Source organism: Lepisma saccharinum, chromosome 14 (genome assembly GCF_977018435.1).
Source record: "Lepisma saccharinum chromosome 14, izLepSacc3.1, whole genome shotgun sequence".
In the NCBI taxonomy this organism is placed as follows: Eukaryota; Metazoa; Arthropoda; class Insecta; order Zygentoma; family Lepismatidae; genus Lepisma; species Lepisma saccharinum.
In genome coordinates this window covers 28,296,278-28,316,067 of record NC_139242.1, presented here as the reverse complement: position 1 = coordinate 28,316,067, position 19,790 = coordinate 28,296,278, and the positions used below count along the sequence as shown (strand labels likewise).

Genomic DNA, 19,790 nt, shown 5'->3' with positions numbered 1-19,790 from the left:
GCAAGATTGATTTCTGAAGTTTCAATATAGTTTTGGTAAGCTTTACTGATCTCCCATTTTAATTTCGTTCTTAAAGTTTTATACTTAATTTCGTGATGTGTTACATTTCCCATTCTTTGTTTCCATTTTTTGTGGTGACGTGATTTTGCTTTCAGATTTTTAATAATTTCCCGCGTGAACCAACATGGGTAAGATTTTTTTACAGAGGAGCAAGAGCGTGGAACACATTCATTAAAAATGCTTTCGATTATTTCATAAAATTTATCAACGGCAATATCTACGTCATCGCATTCTTTTATTTGGTCCCAGTCAGCTAATTCGAGTTTCCGATACAAATTAATGAAATCTGCTTTCTTGAAATTATATCGTTGGATGTTTGGATTTAAAGCTCTTTGTTTAGGCATGGTTTGTGTTAAAGTTATTCCTAGAGCCGGATGGTGTTTATCTTCGCTTACCAGAGGCTCTTGGCGAAATATTTTAGTATTTTCAATATTTGTTAAGACTAGGTCGAGAGTTCTACTATTGGCGTTCTGGATGGAATTTTTGCTTTTGAGGTCGTTGAAATCGAGGAAATATTTCAGTTCGCGACATTATGCGCCTAACGTGAGCAACTCCGTGTTGGAATTTTTAATTTCAGGGATGTTGAAATCACCGGCAATGACCAACGGGCTACCCAGAGGATAATGTGCAGTTATATGACTAAAGAAGTTCTCGTATACGTCCACGGGAGATGCAGGTTGAATATACACTACACACATGTAACAATCGCGACCAGATTCTGTTTTAAACTTTGTAATTAAACTGCCAATGCTTTGTTCGTGTAAAAGAGCATCGACCATTACAGGATTAAATTTTCTCTTTATGGCGATGAGGACACCGCCACCTAGTGTTTTGCCAGTTTCTAACGTGTTGCGATCTGACCTGAACACGCTATATCTATCGTCGAGTAGTTCGGAATCAGAAACTGAAGAATTTAGCCATGTTTCCGTGCACAAGACCACATCGTAATTGTTACTCAATACACTTAAAAAGAACTGTTTGGTTTTTGATCGAACTCCTCTCAGATTCTGATAAATTATGTTCATGCTAATTATGTTTTTTTCATTGTCGCACAGAGTTTTGGAAGGGTCAGTTCTAGCAAGATTGATTGACGTCTCCACAAGAGCAGGGACACAAACAGGTGAAATAAACTTCTTACCTGACAAGTTGCGCTGGGCGTGGCTACCTTGACGTCCTCAAAGAGCTCGGAGACCGCTACCTCTTGCCCACTTGCTCCCCCTTCCATCCTGCATTCCTAGATTTCCTGGACGAACGAGGGGTGAGGGTTCTTGACCTCCGCTTTCACTTTGCTCCAGGCAGGGACCAACACTTTGGGCATCAGAAGGGTTGCCAGGGTCAGCTTGCAGATCGCGCAGGGAATATCTTATGTTGTCGACCACAAGATGGCGATAACTAATGTACGCACGGTGACCAGCGTTCCGGGCTCGGTGCATATGCTCGAGTAATCCTTGGCGTTCTTTGCGAGTGGAATAACAGAAGTCTTGGTCCAGAAATATCTTCGTTCCCTTCAGTTTGTTGCGGCATCCAATAACTTTTTATTTTTCCTTGTATCGCAAAAAGTGACAGACGATGGGACGAGGACCTCGGTTACTGTTTGTGTTGATCCGATGCGCTCTCTGGATGGAATCCTCTTGCAGATCGATGTTTAATTTGTCCTTAATTATCGTTCGCACTTTCGTCTCCGTCTGGCTCCAGTCTTCTCCCGAGTCCCCTTCTTCAACACCGTATAACACCAAGTTATCGCGTCGGCTTCTGTCTTCTTGGTCGTCCAGTCTTTGTTCCAGCCAGTTATTTTGTTGAGACAGTTCCTCCACACATTTCGTAAGGGAGCCAACATCTCTCTGCAGAACGTCCACTCTAGTGACGAGGGTTTTGAGTGAGGTGCCGAATTGCCGAACTTCGGAAACTAAGGAGTCGTTCGAAGCCTTGAGTTCTTGCAGCATTGCTTTGATCTCTCCCATTCCCTCACTGGGCCCAGGATTTTGTTCCACACCACCTATCACTAGTAGCACTAAAATCACTAAACCATATGCACAATAACATTGCTTCGATTCAGAGCTACATTCCGCAGGCACCTGACATTTCAGGCCTGATTTCACCACGAACATTCCAAACCGGCAACGCCAGGTCTCGGTCGAAATCCCCATTGTTTACCACGAGCTTAGAACGGAGCCCCTCTATACACCTGCCAAGTTTCATGGAAATCGGAGGGGGACACTCAGATAAACTCCCTTGTAAGTGTATTAATGTCTGGGGAATTGGTATCGCACGGAGTAGCTTGCGACACAATGATCTGCACATGTGTGAATCCATTCAATTGAGCCACAGACCTCTGATTACAGACTGGAAAGACCCTTCAGGCCTAAATTTCCGAAATGGGTAACAGTATCATGGTGGCCATATTTCTATTTAATTGCAAATTAAACATGATTATATTCTGACACAGGAGATTGGCAAAACAGAAGATCGTCTCAGATTTGGTGTGAGGCTGGACTTATTAATCCCACTAAATAATTGAAGCTATTTATGTTTAATCTCGTGAAATTAAATAAATAAATACTCATCTTCTGACTACCATGCGAGACCAGGATTCGATACCCGGCAGGAGAGAACCGGGACTTTTCAACCTGTTCAAGTGGCTTCGGTGCCTGCCCAGCATCATATAAAGTGGGTACCTGGAGGAAACTCTGGGGGATAAAAACGACCAGGGGCATGGTGCTGATCACATCAACACCAGCTTGGCCGAGATCAAGAAAGTGTGGGGCCCTAACTCCACACCCCTACAAGCCTTCATGGCATGGTGCAAAGCACAGGGGAGCACTTTACTTTTCTTCACATAGTTAAATTAAAAAGCCATGTACATTCCCTTATTCATATATTGGATGCGTCCAGCAACTGGGAGAGATTTTATCTGCAATCGGATTTTAGCTGACAAACAAAATGAATCATCGTGCTGCATCGTGTTGTACCGTATCCAGTGTGCGGCTGGCCTAACTAATCTAGTTCTCATACCTATATAGATTATAGATGTCTTATGAATTAAACTAGTTCCCACACATTATAGGTGCCCTACTAACTAATATAGTTCTAATACCCTATATAAGTTATTGGTGCCCCACTAATTACAATTTTTACACCATATACAGATTATATGTGTCCTAAAAACAAAACTAGTTCTTACATCCTACATATATTACAAGTCCCCTACTACCTAACCTAGTTCTCACACACTATACGGATTATAGATGTTTTTGAATTAAACCAGTTCTCATACATTATACATGCCCCACACAATAATCTAGTTCTCACACCCTATATAGATTATAAATGTCTTATGAATTAAACTACTTCTCACCATTATAGGTGCCCTACTAAGTAATCTAGTTTGCAGACCCTATATGTATTATACTAGGTGTCTTATGAATTAAACTAGTTTCCACACATTATAGTTGCCCTACTAACTAATATAGTTCTAACACCCTATATAAGTTATTGGTGCCCCACTAATTACAATTTTTACACCATATAGAGATTATGTGTGTCCTAAAAACAAAACTAGTTCTTACATCCTACATATATTACAAGTCCCCTACTACCTAACCTAGTTCATACATGCACTATACTGATTATAGATGTTTTTTAATTAAACCAGTTCTCATACATTATAGGTGCCCCACTCAATACTCTAGGTCTCACACCCTATATAGATTATTGAAGTCTTATGAATTAAACTAGTTCTCTTCATTATAGGTGCCCTACTAACTATTCTAGTTCTCACACCCTATATGCATTATACGTGGGTGTCTTATGAATTAAACTAGATCTATTATAGATGCCCTATTAACTAACATAGTTCTAGCACACTATATAAGCTATTGGTGGCCCACTAATTAAACTTTTTACACCATACACAGATTATTAATGTCCTAAAAACAAAAATTGTTCTCACATCCTACTAACTAATCTAGTTCTCACACCCTATACAGATTATAGATGTATTATGACAAACTAGTTCTCACACATTGAGGGTGCCCTACTAACTAATCTAGTTCTCACACACTATATACATGTGGATTATAGGTGTCTTATGAATTAAGGTAGTTCTCACACATTGTAGGTGCTCTACTAACTAATCTAGTTCTCACACCCTACATAGATTATAGGTGTCCCATGAATGAAACTAAAACTAGTTCTCACACATTATAAGTTCCCTACTAACTAATCTAGTTCTCACACCCCATATAGATTATAGGTGCCCTACTAACTAATCTAGTTATCACACCCTATATAGATTATAGATGTTTTATGAATTAAACTAGTTCTCACAATTATAGGTAATTATAGGTAACTAACCTAGTTCTCACACACTATATACATGTAGATTATAGATGTCTAATGAATTAAACTAGTTCACACATATTGTAGATACCCTACTAACTAATCTAGTTCTCACACCCTATATAGATTATAGGTGTCCTATGAATGAAACTAAAACTAGTTCTCACACATTATAGGTGCCCTACTAACTAATCTACAGAGTGTCCGAAAAGTCACGCAACCCGGTGTTTACGACCGTATAATGGAATAGCGAAACGGAATGAGAAGAAACGCTTTCTGCCAAGAGAATGCCCTGTATATTGGGAAAATTTAGAGAGACAAACATATGTAAGAACATGCATGTTTTAATAACAAATAAGCAAAGTGTTGCCAAAGGAGGAAAAAAAAATATTTGCAAATCGTGTATATTGATGCACAGAACTCACTGAGGTAAATTATTGCAACATTTCACAATACCAACGAACAATTTGGATGGCCATCTAATGAATTTGACAGAAAAAGAACTTTGACGAAGTTTCAAAAACATTGCAGAAGGGAATAAATGGGCTGTTCCAAAAATCGATGTTTTCACAATATTACGAGGGACACTGTCAACACTGTTGGTGTCACGTGTCACTAACAGACGTGTTTCACCTCAGGCTATCACACTAAGGCACTTTTAACGACAAAGGAGAAAGTTGGTTATTCCCGAACATATGCAATAAATTACATACACCTTGTAACCCTGAAATGTGGTTTCAATTGGATAGGTATGTCAACAGCCAAAATTCCAGGCATTGGTCGACAGAAAACCCTCATCAGTTGCATGAACTACCCTTGCACTCTCCGAAAATCGGTGTATGGTGTGGAATATCGCGACGTCGTATTGTAGGACCGTTATTCTTTGAGACAACAGTGGATACTGCTGTGTACGAGGATCTCATAATGCAATTTGTTGCTCTCCTGGAAGAAGACGAACGTGATGTTTGGCTACAACAAGATGGAGCAACTTGCCATACATCTGATGAATCTCTTCGTATGCTTAGAGAATTTCTTGGTGATCGTCTAATATCCAAGGATTTATGGCCCAGTCGCTCGCCCGATTTAACATCTGGAGATTTTTTTCTGTGGGGTTACTTAAAGGGGAAAGTATACCAAACGGGACCCAGAACATTGGAGGAGCTGAAACGAAACATTACACAGGAAATTAATAATATCGGTGCTGCAAACCTCAGGAAGGTATCTGAGAACATGATCAAGCGAACCAACTTATGTATCCAAGAAAATGGTGGACACTTCGAACATATGCTTTAATTTGTAGTGATACCCACATTTCAGGGTTACAAGGTGTATGTAATTTATTGCATATGTTCGAGAATAACCAACTTTCTCCTTTGTCGTTAAAAGTGCCTTAGTGTGATAGCCTGAGGTGAAACACGTCTGTTAGTGACACGTGACATTAACAGTGTTGTCAGTGTCCCTCGTAATATTGTGAAAACATCGATTTTTGGAACAGCCCATTTATTCCCTTCTGCAATGTTTTTGAAACTTCGCCAAAGTTCTTTTTCTGTCAAATTCATTAGATGGCCATCCAAATTGTTCGTTGGTATTGTGAAATGTTGCAATAATTTACCTCAGTGAGTTCTGTGCATCAATATACACGATTTGCAAATATTTTTTTTCCGCCTTTGGCAACACTTTGTTTTTTGTTATTAAAACATGCATGTTCTTACATATGTTTGTCTCTCTAAATTTTCCCAATATACAGGGCATTCTCTTGGCAGAAAGCGTTTCTTCTCATTCCGTTTCGCTATTCCGTTATACGGTTGTAAACACCGGGTTGCGTGACTTTTCGGACACTCTGTAGTTCTCACACCCTACATAGATTATAGATGTTTTATGAATTAAACTAGTTCTCACAATTATAGGTGCCCTACTAACTAATCTAGTTCTCACACACCATATAGATTATAGATGTTTTATGAATTAAACTAGTTCTCACAATTATAGGTGATTATAGGTAACTAATCTAGTTCCCATACGCTATATACATGTAGATTATAGATGTCTTATGAATTAAACTAGTTCACACACATTGTAGATACCCTACACACACCTAGTTCTCACACCCTATATAGATTATAGGTGTCCTATGAATTAAACTAAAAACTAGTTCTCACACATTATAGGTGCCCTACTAACTAATCTAGTTCTCACACCCTATATAGATTATAGATGTTTTATGAATTAAACTAGTTCTCACAATTATAGGTGCTCTACTAACTAATCTAGTTCTCACACACCATATACATTATAGATGTTTTATTAATTAAACTATTTCTCACAATTATAGGTGATTATAGGTAACTAATCTACACTGGTCAAAAAAATTAGGGGAGCAAGCAAGAAATCCCAAAACCAAAGTTGGTAAGTCAAAAGTAGCAATGTATTTTGATTAGGTGAGTATGTCCTCAACCAGTACAATACATGTCTATTTAGTCATTAGCACAACAGAGTTCTAGGGGTGATTTCTGCAAGGTACTGCACAAAATCAGGAGAACAGCACGGTGATAAGACAACAGAAATGGACAGATACGCAACAGATCCATACCTCTAATAAGGCGTGTGGTCGCCATGAACTGCTATGACAGCTGCACATCTGTTTTGCATGGAACCAATAAGGTTATCAATGACAGCCTGCGGGATATTCACCCATTCCTCCAGAAGGGCCATTTCCAACTGTTGCAGAGTTGTAGGCGGCGCTGCCCAGCAGCAATGCATCTTCCGAGTGTGTCCCACACATGTTCAATGGGATTCAAGTCTGGGGAGGATGCTGGCCATACCATTCGTTCGATACCCTCATCCCGTAGCATGTCGTCAACCAGACGTGCTCGGTGAGGTCGGGCATTATCATCTACAAAAATGAAACGATCAGCGATATCTGCAGCCATTGGGACAACATGAGGCCTGAGGATCTCATCCTGGTACCGTAAGGCTGTCAAAGTACTGTTCCGGATAATGTGCAGGGGGGTACGTCGACCAACACTGATTCCGCCCATACCATTAAGCCACCACCACCATACTGAAACACTTCGCGCACATGTGCGGGATAATTGCGAGTCCCACGTTCCCTCCAGATGAGAATGCGTCGATTATCTGACTGGAGACTGAAACGCGACTCATCCGAGAAGAGAACTGAACTCCACTCTCCACGTCCCCACTCACGATGTTCCACAGCCCACTGTCTGCGGGCCCTACGGTGTTGGGCATTCAGAGGGACACACACCATTGGTCTTCTTGCATAAAGACCCCTTTCTCGCAGGCAATTTCGTACAGTTTGGCCCGAGACTCTTCGTCCTGTTGCCAAAACAAAGCCACGTTGCAAGTCAGTTGCAGTTTGCTGCCTATTCCTGCGAGCCGACAATGCTAAGTACCGGTCTTCCCTAACTGTTGTTGACCGTGGGCGACCTTGCCCAGGCCTCCTTCGTACTGTACCTGTCTGTTGAAATCGTGTCCACAACCTGGAAATGACACTGCGTGAGACACCAAGGGCTGCAGCTACCTCACGTTGTGTTTGCCCTGCTTCCATCCTCCCAATGGCTCTCCATGCACTAGATTCCCCTAAATCGTGTTGTTCTGCCATCGTTCCTATTCAACACTACGCAACTGAATCCCACCTGCACTTATGGTCTGCCAGCACCAAACAACCGGTGTTCCCAAGTGACCTCGTGATTGCTCCTCATATCACAAATTCTGCCACGTGCCTTATGGTGTCACTAGAGAGCTCTTCATGTTGGTGATTCATCACAGATGAATTGTACTGGTTGAGGACACACTCACTTCATCAACATACATTGCTACTTTTGACTTTCCAACTTTGGTTTTGGGATTTCTTGCTTGCTCCCCTAATTGTTTTGATCAGTGTAGTTCTCACACGCTATATACATGTAGATTATAGATGTCCTATGAATTAAACTAGTTCACACACATTGTAGATACCCTACACACACCTAGTTCTCACACCCTATATAGATTATAGATCCTATGAATTAAACTAAAAACTAGTTCTCACACATTATAGGTGCCCTACTAAATAATCTAGTTCTCACACACTATATAGATTATAGATGTTTTATGAATTAAACTAATTCTCACAATTATAGGTGCCCTACTAACTAATCTAGTTCTCACATGCTATATACATGTAGATTATAGATGTTTTATGAATTAAACTAGTTCACAAACATTGTAGATGCCCTACTAACTAATCTAGTTCTCACACCCTATATAGATTATAGGTGTCTTATGAATTAAAGTAGTTCTCACACACTATATAAATAATAGGTTACCTATTAACTAATCTACTTAACACACTCTAAACACAATATATGTACCCTAGTAATGAATCTGGCTCTCACACCCTACATAGATTTCAGGTGTCCTGCTAACTAATCTAGTTCTCGTGCCCTGTATATATTATAGGTGCTCTACTTACAAAACTAGTCCTCACACCTAACATAGATCATAGGTGCCCTACTAACTAATCTAGTTCGCACACCCTACATATACTAGGTCATTCAAATATGACTGGGACTGATTTATTTTCAAACAACCTGCCATGCACAGCAGTTGAGCGTCATTGGGAGAGTAGAGTCACAACCACTACCCCCCCTCTCACGCAGGTTAGAACCTGCTCAGTCATGTCTGAGTGTTGCTAGAGTGATGAGCAAACACACTGTAATCAAATTTCTCGTTGGAGAAAACCTCCAGCCATCTGAAATTTTGCAGAGACTCAAACAACAGTATGGGGAAGAGTGTCTCTCACAAACCCGTGTGTTTGAGTGGTGTAAGTACTTCAGAGAGGGAAGAGAGCGCGTAGACAATGAACCGCATGATTGTCAGCCGCGAACATCCATCACCCAGACCCAAGAAAGCGTAGACGACCCATTTGGTAGGAAAAGAGATGGCAACGTTTTTTTTTTTTGGGGGGGGGGGGGCTGGCAGGGGGTTATCCATGTAGACTTTCTTACAGATGCCAGAACAGCCACTGCAGCTTATTACTCAGAACTCCTGACAACACGGCCTCATACAGCCAAAGCAACTATGGCAACCCTCAGCAAATTGAAATAGGACCTTCTGCCACACCCACCATACAGACCCGATTTTGCCCCAAGTGATTTCTACCTGTTTGAAAGGCTTAAACCAGACTTCGAAGGCATGTGGTTTGCAGATAACGATGCAGTCATCGGCAGTGTTCGGGAGCCGATACGCAGCCAACCGAAAAACTTTTATGAAAAGGGCATTAAGATGCTTCCAGAACGTTGGAAAAAATGTATGGACTCTAGAGGGGAGTACTTTTAAGAGTGACATGTGCAAAAAAGTATTTGACAATAAAACAATAAAAGATTTGGGGGGGGGGAAATCAGTCCAGTTCATATTTGAATGACCTAGTACTATAGGCAGTCTACTAACTAAAAGCTCACAACTTATATAGTGTGTACAGTGGCCAATTAATTTAATACATGTTATGAGTAATTTCATAAAAACAGAAGTACCTGTGTGCCTAGGATTTCCCCACCCACAAAATAAAAGGTTCTTTACTAATTAGGAGGCAGGGTTTGCCATTTCTAATTGTCTCTGTGTAGTGAAATAACATATTGTTGCAGTCCTCTGTACATTCCTAGTTATCAATAGGTTCAAACATTTTGTTTTTTTGCACCTGGCAATGACACCCTTCCCTGCAGGTGCATTTGTTTTTTTTTTGTGTTGGTTTTGTAGATTTTATCAACCCTTTCCTAAAAGCACAACCAATAAAGAAAGAAAAAACATGGTTAGGGAATTGCCACCTTGCACGTACATATGCTTCATTTGATTTGATTTTTGTCATTGCTTTTCTCCCATTTTCGGCTAACCTTGACGATGAGGATGAGTAATTATATGATGAAATTATTGAAGGGATGGTCACAAACACACCCATGCACCCCTGGTGTGTTAGTGTGCATGTAGATTTGCTATACATTTTGTGCTAGTGTCCCCATATTTGTACCAAAAAGTTTAAAATTATTTTATATTTTACAAAGATGACATGAATATTTGCAACTATTAGACTAAAGTCATAATAGAATGAAAACTAGAAAAAAACTTGTAAGTGCATTGGAGGAAACACATTATCATATTTGTCAGAAAAACAATCATAGGTGCTCCTTTGGAAGCTCTTTTTAAAAATGTTGTTTGAAAATAACACATAAATGAGATAGTCACATATCTCTTTTCAAAGGAAAGTTTTATGTTCCTGGATTTTACATTTTCTTGTATTATACATTCAGTCCTCCTGAGCATAATGTTATAAGATTTTCCTGGCATTTTAAGGTAATCTTGGTTCCCAGTTGAAAAACGTAAAACTGTAGCTACCCCATTTCCATTTTGGTTCTATTTCTTCTTCTATTCTTACTTCTGTTTATTCTTCAATCTCATGAAATAGTTTAGAATTAGAGGTTTGTGTATTTGTAAAAAAAACACAGTTGAATATAAATTAGAAACAGGTACCAAAACAGTGCAAAAATTGAACCACATCATCTTTCAGGTTTGGAAGCCAATGTTTACCTAACAATATCATCTGTGGCTGTACAACAATTGGAACTGAACTGGAATGTTCCTCGTGTTGAAGAAGGAGACTGGGTTGGTATCTTTGATCAAGATCCAGTGAACACTTCAAGTGTGCCTTTGCAGAAATTCTCAATACAAGAAGCATTTGGTAGAGTACTTAGTGGTGTCAATTTGACAAAACAGGAATTAGATTTTGAAAAGAAATGCCTCGGCTATTGGATAGCCTACATAAGAAACCAAGTAGTAGAAGCTTCTGACTGTTTGAAGTCTCAGCCCACATGGCTATTTGATATGAAGGATCACATTGGATCGAAAACCATGATGGATGTTTTCCTACCAGGAACCCACGATGCCGGATCTTATGAGATATATGATCCTAATGATGCCAATGGAATTATTCAGAAATATACAATTACTCAAGAGGAAGATATACTATCACAGCTTATACTTGGTATCCGTTACCTAGATATGAGGATTGCCTACTATCCATCCACAAACGAAAAGTTTTGGATCAACCACGGGGCATTCAGGATTCGTCCTCTGCAGGAAGTTGTTGAATCAGTTCAACAATTTCTGGAAAACACAAATGAAATTGTGATTTTTGACATTCACGAGCTTCCTGCAGGCTTTAGTGACTACAAGACACACCATCTTCTTATAGACTACCTCATGGAAGTATTTGGGAAATATATACTTCCAGCATCAGCAGGCCCTGACGTATCCCTTAATTCCATCTGGGATTCAGGAAAGCATTTGATTGTTACGTACCCTGATGAGACAGCTCGTAACAGCACGGACCTTTGGTGCTCTGTAAGTCACCAATGGGGAGATGTACAGGCTCTGGAAGACCTGTATGCTTATTTCAATAATATTATGGGCCGCACATTCAACTATCTATGGTCTGCAATGGCTGAGCTGACGCCAACCGCAATGGATGTTGTGACAGACAGATTAGGAGGACTTAGAAACATGTCAGACATGGTAAACCAAAATGTTACAGATTGGTTTCAGTATTTATGGGGTGAGAAGGTCAACATTGTAGCAACAGACTTTTTTAGAGGAAACAATATTGTTGATGTGGCAATTGAATGGAATCTTAGGAGAAATTAGAATTAGAAACATACAATTATTATTAGAAACATACATACAAGCTGGTACAGATATTTTAAAGTACATCTTGAAGCTCTCTGGGGAAAAGAATGATAAAGTATTATTTTCTTGCTAGAATTTAACTATTTGGTAGCTCAAGTGGATATCTTCATATATATGGAAGACTTCACATTGAAACAACAAGTGACACATGTCACATGCCATGAGGAATTCACCTATCAATTGCAAGCTTGTGCACAATCTTAAACATCTGTGGTGTGAAATATTCCTATTGATTGGTTCATTCCCAAGTGCCAAGTGTCAAATGAGGCTTGTTGCTTCAGTTGAAGTCTATTAGCATCTTTAAGATATTTTCTTCAAATATAACAAACATTGATTGCATAATCATACATAATCACTAAGTCATGCTGTGTGTTAGCATCCTTACCTGAAATGTGTTCCTAAGACCAGGTCCCAAACAGAATTTTTATGCCAACACCACAGTGTAACTCTACAAAGTGGAAAAATCAACACACACAAGCAAATGATCTATATATTTCATTATTGACTTCAAAAATGAAAAAGGGAGGCTCTTGCCTTGAGACTAAAATATCTGTATCCACATATATTGTAGTAGCAGCGGTAGCTGTCGTTAGGGCATCTGACTATCATGCGAGAGACCCAGGTTTGATCCCTGGCAGAGGAGAACCAGGATTTTTCCCACCTGTTCAAGCGGCTCTGGCACCCACCCAGCGTCATATAAAGTGGGTACCTGGAGGAAACTCTGGGGAGTAAAGGTGGCCAGGGGCATGGTGCTGATCATATCACCCCCACCTTAGGCCGTGATCAAGAAAGTGTGGGGCCCTAACCCCACACCCCCTATACGCTTTCATGGTGTTGTGCATAGCACAGGGGAGCAGTTTACCTTTCTTTTTTTTGTACCTTTACCACATATATCGCACAATGATCTTGTTTATCATTCAACTAAAGAAATGTTCCATTGGGCAAACCAGGATATTTCTCTGGTCAAATGATTCAACAATTTTTAACAGCAGAAACTTGAAAATAATAATAATAAAAGCTACTCAACTCCAACATATCAAGATCCCTTCTGTTGTTTTAATATACTCTGATTGATTTTGCTAATTTTAAGTACAGTCTCATTTAAAACCTAGTGAAAATTATTGTTCAACAGGTATCAAACCTGGGTCCTTGACATTTTTTTTGACAACATTGTAGCAACATAGCTGCAAAGCTAACAATTGGCTTCACCCCTAAACAACACAACTCAAATCTCTGGTCATATATTTAGGACTCGCGTACTTTCGACGTGGCCTTTGGCCACGTCTTGTACGCTCACATGCGTAACCTTCAGCCACGTTGTGGGCGCAATCATATTATAGATGGAGTAAAATATCTGCATGTTGTATTGGATGAAGCGGGTACAAGTGAATAAGTTCGCTAATTTGAAAAGTTTAAAAAGTAACTTTATGTGTGTATGGTCTCTAATAAGGTACAAATATTCAGAATATTATTGTATATTTTCATAATAATAAACTGAGTAAGTAATAACCGTTTCAAGATAATTAGTTGGATGTCTAGCATAAACAAATTCAATAGAGACACTAAATTGGAAATGCAATATTTACGTCTTTTGTCATTTTCACATTTTTAAACGTAATTAGAAAATAATTGTCTTTCGTCATTCCCCTAAAATTCCTACCTTGCCTCTAATATATTCTGATGCTTGTATTTTAAAATACAAAAAGTCTAGCATAATTCACTTACAGTAGTTTTCTGGGTGAAATAAACTTAGTTTAAGTTCTCTAGCAACGTCCGTTTCCATGGTGAACAACAAGCACCACAAACTATCTAAATAATTGTATGTTATTATACCACTAAACATTTAACTGAAACAACCACAACGTAGATATTTTCACATTGAGTTCATCAATATATACGTAATTGTGTCTGGGCTGAAACTTCTTCTTGTGTAGATGTCACCCTTGTTTGAGGCACCTTTTCAAAACCAGGAATTCATTCATCTGTGTGTTACTTATCTGTGAGAAATATAATGTAGCTAGACAATTGAGAATTGAAGGAAACAATGTGTGCAAAAGAAATGCCCGTGGCAACGGTTGCTAAGGATGTGAGAAAAGGGCATTTTCACTCTTAAGGAAGGGCCGATTGAGAGATTTTTGAATTTTCTCGGCCTTTTGGGACGATTCCATGGGGGGTCGTAATCGGGCATTTTTCGCCTCCGGGGCTTCCTTCATGGAGAACATTTGTGTCAGTGAGTGGTGGGATTGGGGCTTTATATATATTGGACTCGCGTACTGTCGACGTGGCCTCTGGCCACGTCTTGTACGCTCGCATGCGTGACCTTCGGCCACGTTGTGATCGCAATAATGTTTTAGATGGGGTTCCTCAATGATCTTAATGACTTTGAAAATGTCTGCATGTTGTATTGGATGATGGGGAACATGTGTACAAGTTCGCTAATTTGAAAAGTTTAGAAAGTAACTTTATGTGTGTACGGGCTCTAATAAGGTACAAATATTCAAACTATTATTGTCTATTTTCTTAATAATGAACTGAGTAAGTAATAACCGTTTCAAGATCAGTAGTTGGATGTGTTTACTACCTTGCCTCTGTAATAAATTCTGATGCTCGCATTTTGAAATTCGAAGAGTCTAGCATAATTCCCTTACAGTAGTTTTCGGGGTGAAAATAAACATTCTTTAAGTTCCCTAGCAACGTCCGTTTCCATGGACAACAACAGGCACGGCAAGCTCTAAGGAATTGCATGTCATTCTACCCCCTAAACATTTAGTTAAAACAAGCACGATGCAGATATTTACGCATTGAGTATAACAATATATACGTAATTGTATCTGGGCTGAAACTCCTTATTACGTAGATGTCACCCTTGTTTCAGGCACCTTTTCAAAGTCATGAGTTCATTCATCTGTGTGCTAATGATCTGTGAGAAATATAATGTAGCTAGACAATTAAGAATAGAAGGAAACAATGTGTGCTGCAAAAAATGGCCGTGGCAACGGTTGCTAAGGACGTGAAAAAAGAGCATTTTCACCCTTAAGGAAGGGCCGATTGAGCGATTTTTGAATTTTCTCGGTCATTTGGGACGATTTCATGGAGGGTCGTAATCGGGTGTTTTTCGCCTCCGGGGCTTCCTTCATGGAGAACATTTATGTCAGTGAGTGGTGGGATTGGGGCTATATATATATTGGATTATGTCAACTATGAGTAACACTACTAACTGCTACCCTGCAGATTTTAATTTAAACTAAAAAGAATTCTGCATTACCATATTTATATATATATATATATATATATTATAAATTATCTGCTTGACAGTATTCTAATTAAAGTTGCTCTAATCCTACTTCTAATGTGCTGGTACAAATACTGCTTTGTACATAACACATACAGGGTGTCTCAAAAGTAATAGCGCAAACTGACACAGGTGAAAGTACACGGTAATAGAAGCAAAAAAGTCTCAGTAAACATGGGTCTGCAAACGAGCAGTTTTCGAGATAATCGCAAATGTGTGATTACAAGCTGCCACTGACTTCATTGTTTGTAAACGTCGTCCTATTTGGTAAAATGCTAATATGTGTGCAAATGTTCTGTTTGCTTGCAACACCACCTCTCGGAAATGTTCTGTTTGATTACAATGCCACCTCTTGGAAATATTCTGTTTTGTAAACAAAGAGCAAACCTCGGACCGCGCAATGAGTAAAGCACTCGGTGTTTACAAAATGCAATCAACGGCGGCTTGTAACCACACATGCACACACATTATTAGCATTTTATCACCTAGGACGATGTTTACAAACAATGAAGTCAGTGGCAGCTTGTAATCACACATTCACGATTATGTCGAAAACGGCTCGTTTGCAGACCCATGTTTACTGAGACTTTTTTGCTTCTATTATCGTGCACTTTCACCTGTGTCAGTTTTCGCTATTACCTATGAGACACCCTGTATAACTAGAATTAAAATAGGGCAGTTATTCTGAAAACAAACAGCATGAAATTTACTAACTTGTTACTAACCATAAGGAGTAAAATAATAGTATCTTGTATTAGTTTTATTTTATCATGTTCACATTGGCAATTTTATAACCTACACATGCACATTACTTGAATAACCCATACTTTTTACTACATGAGAAAAAATCAATAAAAAAAAGATATTGTTCATTTCATAAATGTTATGTGATTTGCATATAGCAAATAACAGTACAACCACTACGAAGATCTGTATGTTATATACTAGTTATATTAATTTACAAAAGTTATTGTTAATTAACTGTTTTTGTTATTGTTGTTGTTGTTGGAAGTATGAAAATATAATGGTAATGGTGAACTTTGTTTTTAACTAAATGTGTAGTCAAAACATTTTAACTTTAAATAATTGTATTGTTGTACAAATAATGGACATTAAATACAAAACATTGCATATTTCAATTGATATCTATAAACTCAAATAAAGAAATATTATTTTCATTTTTATTTCACTTAATTCAGCAAAATTAATCTGCATTAGTGTCATTGTGTATTGTGAAAACATTAGATGGTTAAGCTATATTGAAGAAATGATTTGTAAAATACTACAACATATCCCATTGTACATCTAATGCTGTTGGTTCTACAGTTTTCAGATTTTTAATTTGTTAGAAACAATTTAGTAGAGTTTATTAAAGAAGTGAAAATAAATTGTTATGTTACATGTTTTGATTGTGGGTATAAAAAAACTGTTGCTTTTGTTATTTTACATCACATTTTTGCCACTTTTGGCTAATCACCATGATGAGGATGAGGGTGAGTGATGATTAGATCAAATTGATGAAAGGGCAGTTACAAAGAACACCTATAACCAGGCTGGGGCTTGAACAAAAAAACTTAAGTGATGAGATAAAAGTCAACCACTTATGCACCCAGTCACTGCATGGGCATAAATAGAAAAACTTATATTGTAAATATGCAATTTTATGGTAGCATTTACATCAAGACAAGAAATTAATAAACCACCTGTTAAGAGAGCCATATGTAAATTGAAAACTACAAACTTTTTGTCGAAAGTTTTTCTTCACAAACTGAGAGTAATAAAAACATTACGAGGGTCCCTTTTTATATTTTGAGCCTAACAATGAAAAAAACAGGAATTTGGCATTGAAAATTGCTTTATTGTTTTTCGAAGTATTCTCCTTTATGGTCACTACACTTTTGCATTCGTTCAAACCATTTGTCAAAGCTGTTTTTCCAATCTTCTTGAGACACCTCCATAATATGGTTCTTGAACGCATCAACGGCGTCTTCCACCGACGAAAATCGTTGTCCACGCAATTTATTCTTGACATTCGGGAACAAGAAGAAGTCATTGGGTGCCAAATCAGGACTGTACAGCGGATGACCCATCAATTCGATTTTTTGACTGTTCATAAAGTCGGTTGTTAGACGAGATGTGTGACAGCTGGCATTGTCTTGATGAAGAATGATCCGACGGCGTTTGTTTGTTTTCCGTATTTGACCGAAGACCTCTGGCAAACAAATTGTTGTGTACCATTCAGAGTTGACCGTTCTACGTTCCTCTAAAGGCACAGTTGCCACATGACCAGTTTTCCCGAAAAAACAGGCGACCATTTGTTTCGATGTGCTTCGAGCGCGAACAACTTTTGTTGGATTGGGTTCATCTTGAAACCCCCATACAGTCGACTGCTGTTTACGTTCTGACTCATATGCACATATCCATGATTCATCACCTGTTACAATCTTATATACGTCTTTTGAAGCACCACGATTGTATTTATTGAGCATTTGTTTGCACCAATTGACGCGAGCGTCTTTTTGAGCTTTTGTCAAATTGTGTGGGATCCAAAGAGAACATACCTTTCTCACAGCTAAATGATCATGTAATATTTTATATATGCTGGTGGAACTAATGCCCATGGTTGCCTCAATCTCACAGTATGTCACATGACGATCTTGCAGTATTAGGTTTTGCACAGCATCAATGTTTTCTTGAACACCAACTGATTTTGGACGACCTTCGCAAATCTCGTCGGTGAGCAAATGGCGGCCACGATTAAATTCGTTATACCAGCGTTTCACAGTGGCAAAGGATGGGGCTTCATCGCCAAATGTGGAAGTAAGTTGATCGATGCACTCTTGTCTTGATAATCCAAGTCGAAAATCGTAAAAAATCATCGCACGAAAATGTTCACGAGTTAATTCCATTTTACTGTTGTCGCGCAATCTCCAAGGCAACATAAATAACACAAATCAAGCTATGACAAAACATTTGAAGTACCTTATGGTCAATAATTCCAGACGATTCCGTGCAAACGTCAAATCGCGCCTAACTTCAATCAGTGTTGCCAAGGCTCAAAATATAAATAGTGACCCTCGTACTGTTAGGTAGTGGCAAATTAGAGCCTATTTATTGCAATATCCAATCAATTAAATTATTGTCAGAATTCATCCATAAAACAACTGGATAATAAGCAAAACAAGCAATTCATATCTTCATCCATATCATAATAAAAACAAAATGCTAGCCAACATTTTTTTCAGTCCCTGTGTCATAGCAGTTATGCAACATACTAGGGACAGTATGACAGGAATTTTTCGCAGTACGAATATAAAAATTACTGATACCAATAGCTAATTGATTGATTGATTTGGTGTTTTAAGTCCACTTTATGCACAGTAAGGCTATCGGAACTGGCCCTACAGTTTAAAGTGGGATCCAAACCACTATGTGCCTCCACTGGGTATCGAACCTGGGACCCCTTGATTACAAGGTGAAAATGCTTCCACTGCACCATTGGGGAGGCAACGATACCAATAGCTGATATTCTACTGATCCTATATAAAATTATAAATCTTTCATGAAGAACTTGAATGATTCTTTTTGTTAATAATGTAAGAAACTACATGGCCTCAATGAATTTTGCTTAAAGAAAATGTGTTTACAGATACTTACTTTACAAAACCTTTAAATCCATAAAAAATTCAACACAATGGCAGAAATTTTCAATAATGTTACAGGCTACTTATGGTGTATTGGAATGGTGAAATTGTTGGTATATTGTGCTTACAAATTGGATATACTGATTATGGTTATGATTAACAGATATCAATAATAGAGTATAGATTAATCTGTGCCACCCTACACATGCATAGTTTTCAGTAATTCTGGACCGAAAATGTGATAAAAAAAGTGGATTTTGTCCTTAAATGAGAACTCTTTACACCTAAGCCTCTCAGAACAGGGTTGGCATTTTGCCCAGGTTTTTTCGAAAAAACCTAACCCAGGTGTTTTTTTTGGGGGGGGTTTCAGATAAAACTCGAAAAAAAACAGGCAAAACTATTTTTTTTTCAGGTTAAGTTTATAAATATATATATATTTTAAAAATAAAATACATTTTTCCCTAATAGTAATTTATGGGAACATTCAATTTGTATTGTTTTAATATTTTCCATTAACATAGTTAAAAATTGACAATCAAGGTCTCACACCTTGAAATGATTAAACTAAAAACATACATAACCCGTGCCGCAACAGCCCATTGAAGGCCCAGCCCAGCCTACCGACTGCTGGCCGCACTCCCACCTGATCCTACTCCGAGATGGGAGATCATTCAACCAGTTACAGGTTGATGTGTGGTCAGCACGATGAACCCCCCCGT

At 38.5% G+C, this 19,790-nt stretch overlaps 1 protein-coding gene across 3 annotated transcripts in view; it reads left to right on the top strand.

Moving 5' to 3' along the window:
• Nucleotides 1–19,790, top strand: part of LOC145998753 (PI-PLC X domain-containing protein 3-like) — an 81,588-nt gene that overhangs the window by 42,858 nt on the left and 18,940 nt on the right. Inside the window, exon 3 of one of the 3 annotated variants that reach the window (XM_083135305.1) lies at nt 10,961–14,395. The exons of the other annotated variants lie outside the window; for them this stretch is intronic. Within the exon in view, the coding sequence (XP_082991431.1) occupies nt 10,961–12,093 (1,133 nt within the window). The 3' untranslated portion in view covers nt 12,094–14,395. Of the gene's footprint in view, nt 1–10,960; nt 14,396–19,790 lie in introns of those variants that run through there. 3 annotated transcript variants of the gene reach the window in all.